Source organism: Athene cunicularia (genome assembly GCF_003259725.1).
Source record: "Athene cunicularia isolate RWA chromosome 2 unlocalized genomic scaffold, athCun1 chr2_part1, whole genome shotgun sequence".
Classification (NCBI taxonomy): domain Eukaryota; kingdom Metazoa; phylum Chordata; class Aves; order Strigiformes; family Strigidae; genus Athene; species Athene cunicularia.
The window spans coordinates 150,082,616-150,095,668 of NW_020799095.1; the positions used below are offsets into that span (position 1 = coordinate 150,082,616).

General features: G+C 46.5%; 1 protein-coding gene across 1 annotated transcript; it reads right to left on the bottom strand.

Annotated features, from left to right (window-relative positions):
• Window positions 1-356: 356 nt before the first annotated feature.
• On the bottom strand, window positions 357-11,953 carry GPR20 (G protein-coupled receptor 20). Its single transcript, XM_026842963.1, has 2 exons — window positions 11,883-11,953; window positions 357-1,624 (listed from the first exon to the last, which is right to left on the bottom strand). Exon 2 carries the CDS (start codon window positions 1,622-1,624, stop codon window positions 542-544), a length of 1,083 nt encoding a protein of 360 aa, XP_026698764.1. The 5' UTR covers window positions 11,883-11,953; the 3' UTR covers window positions 357-541.
• Window positions 11,954-13,053: the final 1,100 nt, after the last annotated feature.

The following is a 13,053-nucleotide window of genomic DNA, read 5'->3' on the forward strand; positions in this document are numbered from 1 at the left end:
TTTCACCTTCTCTTCCCTGAGAAAGTTCAGACTTTTTCAGAAACAAATGAGTAATTACTAGTGACAGGTGGGTTAGAATGCTTTCTTTCGCACTCCATTAGCATCTAAAATCTTTATAGTGGATAGCTCTGGAAACATCCCTCTTATCCTTTACTAAGTACATGCACAAGGCCCAAAAGCTTTCATAGAAAACAGGGATTTCCTGCTTTCTAAGTCATCTAGGAGTGTTGCGTTACAATGTCAAACATGGAAAGAAAACCACAGTAAAGAATTCGTTGCTAGCAAAATGTCTGTATTAAAATACAAAGAAAACTTTCCTGTTGGGAACAGTAATTAGTAGACTCTCTTTTGTATTGGTACTAACAGCACTGCAAGTTCCATTTCCAAACAGACCACAATGTTCTGAGGAATAAATTCCACTACTGTCATTCTGAACCTCAACCTAAAAACCAAAGAGGTCAAAGACAATAATCCTGTGCATCCTAGCAATATTCCAGCATCATCACACTGGCTTACTGCAGTGTGTCCCATCATATGTGGGTTATATCTGGACACTGCTTGGTGATGGCAAGCTCACAGGGCTTCCTATTGTGTTTGAGAAGGCGATGATTGCATTGGAGCCCTTGGAGTTCTTGTTCATACCCAGGATGTCCACGCTGGTTTGCTGTGGCTCGGTTTTCCTGAAGATGTTTTTCATGGTTGACTGGAAGTTATTGGTGACAAAGCAGTAGACAATGGGGTCCATGCAGCTGTTGAGGCTACTCAGAGTCACTGTCACATGGTAGACGAGGAGGCTGACGTCATGGGGCATATCTGGGTTGATGGAGATTGCCACCTGTCGCACGTGAAAAGGAGTGAAGCAGATCATGAAGATGATGAGGACAGTGATAAGGAGTTGCACAGCTCTCATTCTCCTCTCCCGACTCTGGTGCATGAGGCTGGGCTTGGACAGAGCACACATAATCCTGGTGGTGAAGAAGATGATTATGATGAGGGGGAAGAAGTACTCGCAGACCATCAGGACCAGAATCTTGGAGAGGCAGCACGCAGCAAACTTTATTGCCATGGTCAGGATGGAGAAAGTCACCACAGTGGCAAAGATCCAAATGAAGACGCAGATCCCCTTGGCACAGGTGGGGTTCCTCCATTTACGTGAGGCCTCCACCTGTACGATTGCCAGATAGCGGTCAACGCAGATGCACGTCAAGAAGAGGATGCTGCAGTACATGTTGACAAAGTAGCCAAAGATATGAACCAAGGAACAATTCAGGCAGTCCCCTGCACTGTAGAACATTATGATCCGGACGGGCAAGGAAAAGCCCACCAAGAGGTCAGTAACAATCAAGTTGATGGTGTAAATAACAGAGGTGGTTTTTGTCTTGGTACGGAAACAGAAGACGTACAGTGCCAAGCTGTTCAGCACAACACCCACCAGGAAAATGATGGCATTGACTACCATCAGGGCAATCCACAGGCTGTAAAATTCTGTGTACAGTTCATTGTCAGGGTGGATGAACTTGGAGAACAAGTAGATGCTGGAGTTGGGTTCCTGGGTGGAATTGATAGAGTCAAAGGGTGGCAGTTGGGTGGAGGAGGTCGGCATGGTCACTGACTTCCCAGTCATCTGGAAAAAAAAGAAACAGAGGTATATTGATGGGTAAGTCAGAGTCCCTTAAAGCTCAAAATGTTGTCATCTAAGAATGTTTTAACTGAAGTATTTGTACATCCTCAGTAGTTATATATATTGCTGTATTCTCTGATCACCTCATCTGCCAGTGTGGGATTACCGATAATTGCTAGGATAATACCTGGGTTTATAATTACTGTCTTCCAGCGGTTCCAGATGCATATTTTGGAGAAGTCACACAATCCCCACTTCAAGTTTCTCTTCCTCTGCCCCGTGCAAAAGTGGCTTTTAGGGGTGAGCCAGAACAGAGATGTGAACTATGTGGGAAGAGCAAAGGAGAAGGGAAAGTCAGGGCACCTACACACGGTCATGTTGAAGCTGGCCACGTGGCAAGTGGCCCAGAGAAGTAGACAGGGTTGCTGAATCCAAGCAGAGTGCATTTATGCTCATGGAGGGCACAGGGCATTTTCTGCTGTGACAAGGAGGGTCAGCCCGGTATGTGGTTCCTACCAAGTCTTATTCTTTGGAGTCCTTCCTCCATTGGAGCAACTTCTTCCCAACTGGAGGCTTTTCCTGCCCTGTCATGGGAACAGGATAGTGCTGCCAGCCAGAAGACATTTGCCCAACCATCGGCACAACCGTGGCCCTAGCATCTCACTCCTAAAATATCACATCCCTTCCCTTGGCCAGGTGATTCCATTAGAGAGTTACATGCAGCAGAATTTTCATGAAGGCTTTCTTGAAATCAAAGGATGGCTGAATTTTCCAGGAAAGCACAAGCTTTGTGTGGCATCCTCTAGAGATCTGCACTCAGAGCAACAGCAGCCGGGAGATTTCAAACCAAGGGCGTAAGCCACTAGTCCTGCCAGGGTTTGACAGTTTAATTTGCAAATCATTCCTGACTTATACACTATTTTAAACTTATTTGTATATTAAAAAGATAAAAAAAAGGCTCAATATATACAGAGACTTGGCTGGTTTCAATAAAAATAAATGGTTGAAAAATGTCTGGAATATCTCAAAGCGGCTGAGCAGGACTTTGAGGTTAAAAAAAAATCAGCTTGAATCAGCAGAGAATGATGCTGAAAGACTTGAGTTATGAGGGTTTGAAATCCTGCTACCAAAGAGCCAAGTGTGGAAGGGCTAGGAGAAAGGAGCTGCAAACACATCTTCCAGCGCTCACAGCAACCACAGTGTGCCTGGGCTGTGTGTCTCAGTGAGGAGGACTTGAATTGCTAAGGGAATCTGGATATCCAGCTCCCCCAAGCATGCTCTGTCCTCTGACACCTGGCTTTCTGCCTGCACTAACCCTTTTTGCTGCTTATGGGGATCAGGAGGATGGACTGAAGGTATTCCGTTGCCTGTGAGATGCTCCAAGATGTTGGTGGCCATGTACAAAGCAGAGGAGGAAGCTACCTAGGTCAGAAATCTTCCAGTGAAAAGTGGATCCTCAGGAGAGTTCCTGCTGGCCAAAAGCAAATGTCTTGCAGGGACAGTCCTAACTGGGTCCAGAGAGCATCACAACAGCTCTGAGCCTGCCTGACAAGTGTCAGCCTTTTCCTGCCCAGCCACCAAAAAACTTGGTCGTTGGGCTAATGAACTACAAATCCCTGCTAGCTATAACTCTCGAGGTCTTGAACTCCTCCACACCTCCTGACAAAAGCAAAAGTCTTCCAGCTGTTTGGGATAAAGAGCTGGAGAACTGAGATTTATGAAAAGAGATTCCCAAGTCTCTGTGCATTTTCTGGACACAGAACTCCTGACGTGCCTCACCCGTGCTGAGCAGGGGGGAAGGATCACCTCCCTCAGCCTGCTGCCAATGCTCTTCCTAAGGCAACCCAGGAGACTGTTGGCTTTCTTTCTCACAAAGGTGCATTGCTGGCTTATGTGCAACTTGGTGTCCACCAGGACCCCAAGTCCTCTGCAAAGACACTTTCCAGCTGGTTAGCCTCGGGCTGCACTGGTGCATTCCTCCCATCCCAGTAAAGCCTCTGGTGGTCCCTCTCCTGCCTTTCAACATTCCCCTGAACAGTGTGGTCCCAAACTGGACACCTCACCAGTGGTGAATGGATGAAGGTAATAACTGCTCTCCATCTGACCACAAACCTCCTAACGTAGCACAGTATGTACTTTGCCTCATCTGCAGTGAGTGCACACTGCTTGCTGATCCTTTTTCAGCCTAAAATCCACCATAACACCCATGTCCATTTCAGCCTGTACTGCTGAATGGAGCCATAGGGTATGGCCAGGCAGGCTTCTGTGGAGGACCAAGTGATCAAAGTCTGGGTGCTTTCTTGCCCCTTCTCACACTGGAAAGGGTTGGGAATGAAGTATATTTGGTAAATGATCAACATTCAAGATCAAGAGTCGTCCTGGGGTGCTACAGCCGAGTCGTGGTTATTTTGTATGGTACATTCAAGCCAGGTCAGTATGAAGCAGAACGTTTGTTAAGCAAAAGCAGAGATTAGGACTGAGATTTTAGAAGACCAGGTGTGAAGTTCCCTCTGGAAATGCTTGGAGAAGAGTCTTTGCCCTCATGATGGAGCTTAGATCTGTTGCCCTGGAGCCTGGTGATTGCTCTAGTTTCTTCTTGCCTCTCATCTAGTCTATGGAAGGGGTATAAAAAAACCCAAAACCAAACCACCTGGTTTTTAATAGCCTTGAACTTGGGAGGATATTTATAATCAAGTGGCAATTTGTTGTTTAGGTACCCACTAAAGCCCAAGTAGTTGAACTATCCATTGGAAAGGCTGGTGCTCGACCATAAAGCCCTCCTGAGATCAAATCCAGTGCCAGATTATGCTGCAGGACTGAAATCCTGAAGCCTGGGGTCAGACCACCTGTAATGTCCCACAGAACTGCTGGGCAAAGAGGAGCAATCTTAACATCTGTCCTCTTTTGCACTTAGGCCATCTCCAACAGCTAATGGACATTGGAACATCTTGTGTTTCAGGAATGACCAGTTACCTCACCCTGTACTGAACTCTGGTGGCAGCCAAAGTATCACACGTGTTCACATTATTTTGACTGGGTCTGATTGAGCCTGCAGACTCCTGGGGGAGAGTCTGGTGTCTTTACATATTGTGCCAAGCACACTGTCAGTGAGTAACAGGAAAAAATGGACCCAAGACTGGCTGAAGGTAGTGGGGTTGCAAAGTCTGGCACCTGAGAAAGATGCATGGGGACGATCCAGAACGCGGCCCCGTTTTCTGATGATTTTTTAATATTCTTACCGTCTGATCTTCTCTGTTTGTTTCACTCTTTAATTGCAAAAACAAACTAAACCGAGCAGATGCCTGGATCTGCTCCCAGATTTCTCTTTGCAGATGCTGTCAAGAAGAGCACTGCAGAAGCCACTGCAGCAGTGCAAACCAAGGAATAGACTTTGTTGTCCCTTGAGTGCAATGTGAGCTCATATATCTGTGTTCATACAGATAGTTGAGCACGGGGAGAAGACAAAGTCACCCATCCCATCCCTTAGGATGCACTAGAATGTCTTGAGCTGCACATGCATTTTTCTTCTTACTGTAATTCTAAGGCACTGGCTGTTTGCTGTGATTTTACATCTTGTTAGTAGCTTGCCTCTGAGAGTTTCTTCTTCCATCTCAGATCCTTTATTGCAAACACCTGATATTCATCTTACATTTTTCTTTTCCTGCCTCAGTGAAATCAGTAACTCAAAACGCATTCAAATGTTCCTCATCCTCACCGTGCTATTAAGGTATGTAGGGCACTTTACGGACTAATAGAAAAGGATCCACTATAAGTACTGTCCAGGCACAGAAATTAAAATCATCAGCATATACAGTGTGCTGGCTTCCACTGAACCCCATGTGCAGTGAAATAAACTCCAGATATTGTAAACTTCTTAAAAACACCAGGTAATGTCTTGTTTGCCAGATTGAATATGCAAAGGAGAAGCTGAATTAGTTTGTGTCTTTTCCCAGTCTGTTGCTGCCCTGTCTGAACTCAAAATCCAAGCAACTACATGAAAGAAATCCCAACAGATTTAATTAATTCTGAAGATTTCCTCACTGACAAGCTGTGGAAAAGCTGCCTCTTGGGCTGCAGTGGGAAAAGTCTTCCTCTAATCAAATTGTTACTGATGGATGTTTGGGTGAATGGCCTTTTCCTTTCTTTGTGGGACTGCCCTCATCTCATGGCTCACAAGCAGAAGGGATGGAGAACTGGACTAGCAAAGCAATAGCATTCCTCTGAGTGCTTTTAATGAGATGGAGCTGGACCAAACCCCTGGTTAACAGCTACTAAGTATTTTTCCATTGTGGGACTTCAAGCGCTTGAGAAAGGTACATTGCCCCATTTTGCAGCAGGCTGAACAAGGCACAGAAAGGCAACATGACCTTGTGTCTGAGGAAAAGCAAACATTTCCAAAGATTTCCAATTCTGCCTCCCTCCACTCCGAGGCCAAAAATTACCCCAATCAGATCTCTTGCTCTCTGCCATCAGAAATACTTATGCAGGTGTCCAAGTGAGTCAGTTCAGCTGCCATGGAGTGGTGGCATATAGTAGTCAGTGAGGGGCAAACCTTTATTTTGTGATGTTTCTCACTACTTATTACTTGCAGCTATGGCATGAGCTCATGCAGAGCTGCAAGAACCACAGTCACCTTTGCTTACAGAGTAAACAGCCTTTGTGCTAACCCCCTTCCTAAAATCTTCAAAGAGTTTGGAGCTCAGCCCTTCTTCATTTCTAATTCAGCTCTCAGCCCCCCAGATTTTGATGCAATCCCTGTTTCTTGGAGCTGGCAGCCTGCAAAGCCCAAGATGGGTAAACATGCATCCTTCTGAGCGCTGTCTGACTGAGCCAGTTGGCCTATGCTGTTATATTATACCTCTCAGGCTGGATTTTGTCTGTCTGTGAGACTGTGGGTAGCATTTCCTTAAAAGTACAGAAGGCATCTGGGTAGAAATGGGATAAGGGGAGGGACAGAGACTGGAAGTTGACCTGGTTTCCCTCGTTTTGATAAAGGTCTCTGCTCAGCATTGGGAGAGGGGGACTTGCTCTGAAATACTTTCTCATTGTTGCATGACACAACCAATTCCATCATTCCTGGGCCAAATAGGAAACAGATGGTTGCTGCGCTGAAACCAGGACCTGCAGCCTCTTCCCTCACTTGCTGCTTGGCCTCACACTTGTTCATTTAGCATGGGTATCTCAGTGCTACATCTGCCCCAGGAGGATATCTTTGACCATCCTGCAGTTTGTTCCACCCGAATTTTTGCTTGGGGTCAGCCTTAAACCTCACCCTCCACTTGCTGAAGTTAAGGTGATTCACTTCCTTGACCCAGGGGTCTTTTGGATCTGGCTCAGCAATTCAAGTAATGGGATACAAAAGAAAAGGCAGGTCAGGCAACCGAGCTTTGTCCTAAGTGCTCTCCAAAAGGGTTATTTATTGGTGTGTGCAGATAGGATCTCTGCGTGCAGACCCAGAGACAGAAAGCAAGAGAACTATGCACTGGGATCAGAAAGATGAAAAGGACATCAACAAGCATGAGCGAGTATTTGTTATTATAAACAGCTTCAGCTTTTCTCGTCTCCCTGTCCTGAATCAGAACATCTGATATAGCAACCTGGCTCCTCTATCACGGCCCCGTCCCCCTCACCCTGTCCTGCCTGCTAGTGTTACTCTGCTGCCTGGGATGGCAGCAGCATGTGTTTAGTTTTGCAGTCTTTCTGTGTTTAAAGTTCCCTGGGTGATTTATCGTCATATTTATAAATAAAGGGTTAAACTCACTCTCTTTCGGTTTAAATTGTGTGATTCTCCTTCTGGCAAGCTCTCACTCAACTCTGGCTCAAACTGGCCAAATATGGTGCTTTTGTGCATGTTGAGGACTTTGCCCTATACGTGGTAGAGCTTGTTTTGTGTGCCTCATGTTCAGCCTGGGGAGGGTGGGTTTGCTGGCAGTGGAAACTGAGTGACAGAGGGAGAGAAAGGGAATAAATCCAGCTGCTGAAAGGGAAAAGCTGGTGCCCATCTCGCCCTCAGGCTGTGAAAAGGGAGCTAGTGTCCGGGGGAGAAAGATCTCACCGTGAAGCAAAAATGGGGTTATTCCCATAGTGGAGAAGTTCCCATATTTGGGGACATCAGATCTCTGCTCTCACTTGATTCCTGGGCATTGATGTCTCCTAGAAGCTTCCAGGTCTGAGAGGAGACAGACAGAGTGTGTGAAACACCCAACTGCTGAGGAATTGCAGTTGGAAATAGTCAAACTCGGTCCAGCGTTGGATTATTCCTTCCCCTCCAATGCCCCCACCGATAAAAAGTGCTTTGGAGACACAAAACACATAGTTTTGTGAGTGGCAGATTAAATGACACCTTCTTTCTTACAGTTTCACGTCTTGCAGTGTCTCACAGGGCTGGATGAATGCTTTGCCCTGGTTGAGATGCTTATTATAACTTTTTCCCATGTGGACACTTGGCTGCCTCAATGAGCACTCACGTTCCAGCTCTTCCCTTGGCTCCGACACTTGTTTGACTTTCTCCTCTCTGTGCTGCCTAATTTCCTGAAAATTGAGGTGACCTTTCCCTTCTGCCAAATTTTGGTTGAAATTAGCCAACAGATTGAAAAACATTAGGAGGACGGAGGAAAACAGGGCTGACAAACACACAAATAGGCACTGAGAGTGATCCTTTTTTCCTCTAATATTAACATCTAAGGAGTTTGCTAGTGCTCTCCACCACACGTCCTTTCATTTAGGTCTTATTCCCTGCAAATTTGCAATTGCTTTGTCATTGAAACACTGCAAGCAGGGCTGGATGGCTTCTTTGCAAAGAGAGAGCATTGCCTGCCTCTCATTGTTTTCATGAAGTGAAATAATTTCAGATTGACACCAAATTGAGTATTCCTCACGGCAGAACCAGCCTGACTGGGAACAGATGATAGCTAGTTGCCTGGTCTCTGCCCTGGTCAGCCATGGCAGTACTTGCCCATGTGTAATGAAGAGTGTGATGGCCAGCAACTCCTACTTTGTCCAGTGATTTGAAAGATCATGTGCTGAATTACAGCCTTTGTCTGGAAGGAGAAAGGTGTGAATTTACTTTGCACAACAGCAAGAGGGATTAACCCCCTCTACTGACTGTGGCATCTCTAAATGAGAATCAGATTTTCCATCTGGCCAGAGGAAAATCTTGGATATCCAGTCCCGGGCGTAGCCAGGGGTTGCCCTTCAAGTCATGTCAGGAATCACAGACTAAGGATGTGTGGAGGCTAATGCAGTGCTGGTTGTTGGGCTGTTGCTGCTGATGTGCTGTTGAGCCATTTGCCTCCTGCCTGACATGCCCAGTTAACCTCCACGTGGTCCTTCATCTCCAAGGCCGTGCTGTGGATGGGTGATGGGTATTGCTGTGAGCTGTGATCTGACCTCCACCCACCATCTGTGTTTGATGCTGTGAGTGCACAAGGGTGGAACCCATGTCAAAATCAGGTCCTCTGAGAATGAGGGACCCAGATGCCTGGTTCAGTTTGGCACAAGCAATAGCCTGTGGGTGCCCAAGCAATGATTTAGTCCAACAGGTCTAGGCTATGAGGGATCACTGCCAATTAGAAGAGGGAGAGCACAACTCTCCAAACTACATTCCTCTTCTCAGAGCAACATGACCCAGATGGGAGGGAGGCCACTCAGCTTGGCCCAGATCCCCACTCTCTGCATCTAGGCTTGAACCTGCTGCATAAAACCAGGTGACAGATCACCAGTCCTGGACACCTGAGAGATAATCTATTTAAAAACTTGGGAAGATCTGCATGGTCATCTCCCAGCCCTGTCCTGAGCATGCGTGGAAAATGTGGAATGAGGCTCCCAAAGATACACAGAGCAGGAAATTCATGTACTAGCAGATTTCTTACGATCTTATACCTCCTCTGTGCCCATTTCCAGTAGTATTGCCTCTTGAAAGAAGGAGCCTTTGAAAGAAGGAGCTCAGATGTATGTGTACAAGAAACCAAAGAAGTGGGATTGTATATACTTTGCCTCTCCAGACCTGCAAATGTACGCCCAGCAGCGGTGGGCACCCAGAGGTCCTTCAGCACATTTCTAATGAAGCTTGCTAGTACTGGTCACCTTAAAGTGTTAATAAAGGGTTTATGACTCCACTTGCTTGTTTATACCACACTGTGTAGAAAAAAATCCCTCCTGAAAGGTTTAGATATCTACAATGCCTTATTAATACTGCTGCATTTTTCATGTACCTCTTTTCTGCGTCACCAGATCTTGGCCTTGGAGTGACAGAAATATTGTCTTGGTGAATGCTCTATAAATCATGCTGTTAGCATTTAAAAGACCAATATCTCATAGCCTGTCAGGGCTGGTACCAAGTACAATCTGTCACGAGGGAGCATGGAGTGACATCTCTGCAGTAGATGCGGTGTATTTCTAGCTCTGATATTTTAAGAGAAATCAGAGCATGACCTCCTGTCTGTATCCCTCTCTGTCCTTTGTGGACCATATAATGTGAGGGGAAAGCACGTATTTTGGGGACAAATTTTTTTCCAAGAGGGTTTACATTTTTTAAAAAGCTAGATCTGGAAAGAAATAAATGGATTTTGACTTTTCTAGGTCCAGCCAGTAGAGATGGATTTGTGCCTGTCTTCTTGGGAGGTTGTAACAGTGCAAAGAGAAATGCATTTGATTTTATTGGGATTACAGTAATCCATCTAGCATTTCAAGGGCGCCTAGGACAAAGTGCTAGAAATGTCAGTTTGGAATAACAGCTATCGTGGCTGTGTAACAAGGAGAACCCTGCAGTGAAAATTACCATATAGGCACATACAGGAACTTTGCAAAGTGCAAAAACATCATGGGAGATTAAACTGAGCAACATCTGGCTGGTGCATTGGTGCTTACTTTTGAAAAGGAAATTTTTAATTGCAAATTTAGGAATCTTTGAGCACTTTTCTCTCTTTCTGCCTTCAGATGCCTGCTTTCTCTGTCCCTTGGCAAGAAAACTGAGAAGGACAATGAGGGAAGAGTAACAAAAGAGATTTGCTGCTGGTGAGTGTCTGGGGTCCTGCATGGCTTAGGGATGCTGACCAGAAAAGTCAGTGCTCACAGCCAAAGGAGCACAGGGAATGGAGGTGACACAAATGCAGGTAGGGATGAAGGGGTGATGGGGCGGGGCCAGGGGCACCATGAGCAGATCAGCCCACCATGGATGCAGCTCTGCAGCCCAGCACTCACTTCAAGTTGTGCTGCTCTCTTGGCTGCAGGGAGGAACTGAGTCCCGGAGCCATGTGTGGGCTTGGCCCAGGGAATGCAGGGAGGTGGGAGACCTGATCAGGGAGCAGACTTTTTTTGAGGCATCCCAGGATGGACAAACAGATATTAATCCTTTGGGAGACTGGTTTCTGTGGTTTCCTTTGCTAGGCACGTATGACACTGTGCTGTGCAGACAGATCCACCAGTGCCTTCAGGGTTTTTCAAATTTTAGATTAACCAGGTTAACCTGGAAAACTTTGAGCTGTTGCTGTGAAAGCAGGCAGTATTTCTGAAGGAGTCTGGTTAAGGACCCTGGAAAGGATCTGCTTCTCCTTAGACTGCCCCAGCAAGTGGGTTCAGAGAAAGAAAACATCTTTCCTACAGCTGAGCTTGCACCCTACTGCACAGCCAAAGAGAGGTAAAACATCCCCAGTCACAGCTAACCGCATGCCAGGCAGTGCACCATCTCCTCTCTTGGCTTCCAAAACCTCCCTGAATGCATTTCCCCAAAATTTAATTATGCCTGGGAATACATAGATACAAACAAGACATCACCTCACTCTTCACAAGAGCTGGCATAGTACTTTTCGATGGGGGAAAGCTTCACACACTTTTCATCACCCCTCATTTCCTTAAGAAACAACCAAATATCAAGGCACTGCCCCAAAACCCAAAAGCAGAGAAGCTCACAGCAGGAGAAGCCCCTTGCAGCCCCTCACAGCTGCCAACACAGCCTGGCTCTCCAGGGCAGGCACCTCCTGATGAACTTCCACACCTGCTGCATGGGCTGAGCCAGGGGCTTCCGGAGCTGCTCATCCATGTGTTCAGCAGAGGACCCTCTCCACTGCTATCCCTGTCAGGGCTCCCTGCTACAATAGCCACGCTTTCCACTCTGGACTTGGGGTCCAGCCTCCAGCAATTCCATCCTGGTCCCCGTTGTCACCTCTCCGATTCCATGCCCCCCCTTTCTCTCTGACCAATATCCCAAAGCATTCACTGCAATGGCCCTTGCAGTGTATTCCTCCATGATGGACTGACTTACCTCTGGCCCGATCTCCTTTCTATGTTAGAAGAGCTGTCGGTAAGAAAATTTCCTTGTCGACCTGAATGCTATCACCCCAGGAAAGAGACATCTGTTCCTACAAGCAGAACAACTGGAGTGACTACAGAATATGAAGAAATGCCTAATCTCTCTCTCGTGCGCTCTCTCTCCCCCCCTCTCTTCTAAATATAGCCTTGCAACTAATGGGAAAAAATACACACTACCAAAAAAAAAAATTTCCACTTGTCTTTAGCGTTGAGAATTTCTCCCCAAACATCTGGCTCCTTGCCCTAAATCTCTCTGAAATTTATGAAGTGCTGGAAACGCTAAAGAGGGCTCCAGTCTTCCTCACGGTGCTAATGCCTGAACATCTCTAGTAAACTAAAACTGGTGTTGCTGCTCCCTTCTTGTCCCCTCCCCAGGTCAATTTTCCTGTGTCTCTGTGGGAACTGAATCTCCTTGCTGAGAACTTGCCATCTCAAGGCCACAGCAATGCCACTAAGCCACCACCATGTGACACAAGAGGAAAATACCTCTTTTCATCTTCCTGATATAAACTGGGATTAGGTAGAAGCATGGCAGTTGCAGGAAGGTGCTGGACCAAATGCCACAAAGCCTGTGACATGCTTTGAACCAACCCAGCTGTCCACACCCTGAGTAAAAACCTGGCACCGGGAGACAAAGGATGATCCTGCACACTTTTGGTGACACTGGCTGCAGTCATTTGGGAGAGTGATCTACCCAAGGACTGGGCTGAAGTGACAGTATAGATGAGGGTGGAAATAGAGAGTCTGAGGTTCCATCAAGGAGCCCCCCAACATGTTCCTCCATCCTCACACAGCCCTTTCCTACTGGTGGTAGCAGCATTGTGGGTGTCAGGTCCCTCTCAGAGCAGGGATTTTAGTATCCCTTCACCCTTGGCTGCATGAGAAAAGGTTGAGATTGGGTGAAGCATAATGAACTATCCAATTTTTGAGGTGGGTTCAAAGCACATGGTCAGATCAGCTTTCAGGATGTCTCTGCTGACCCGTGCTATTAAGGACTTAAATCTCCCAACACCCACAAAGCTCCACCTCATGATGGGCTACTTCCACCTCTAAATTTGGTACCAAAAAAGTCCTCTTTTGTGGGGCTTGTGCAAATGTTCTATCCAGGAGGGTTTACAGTGGAT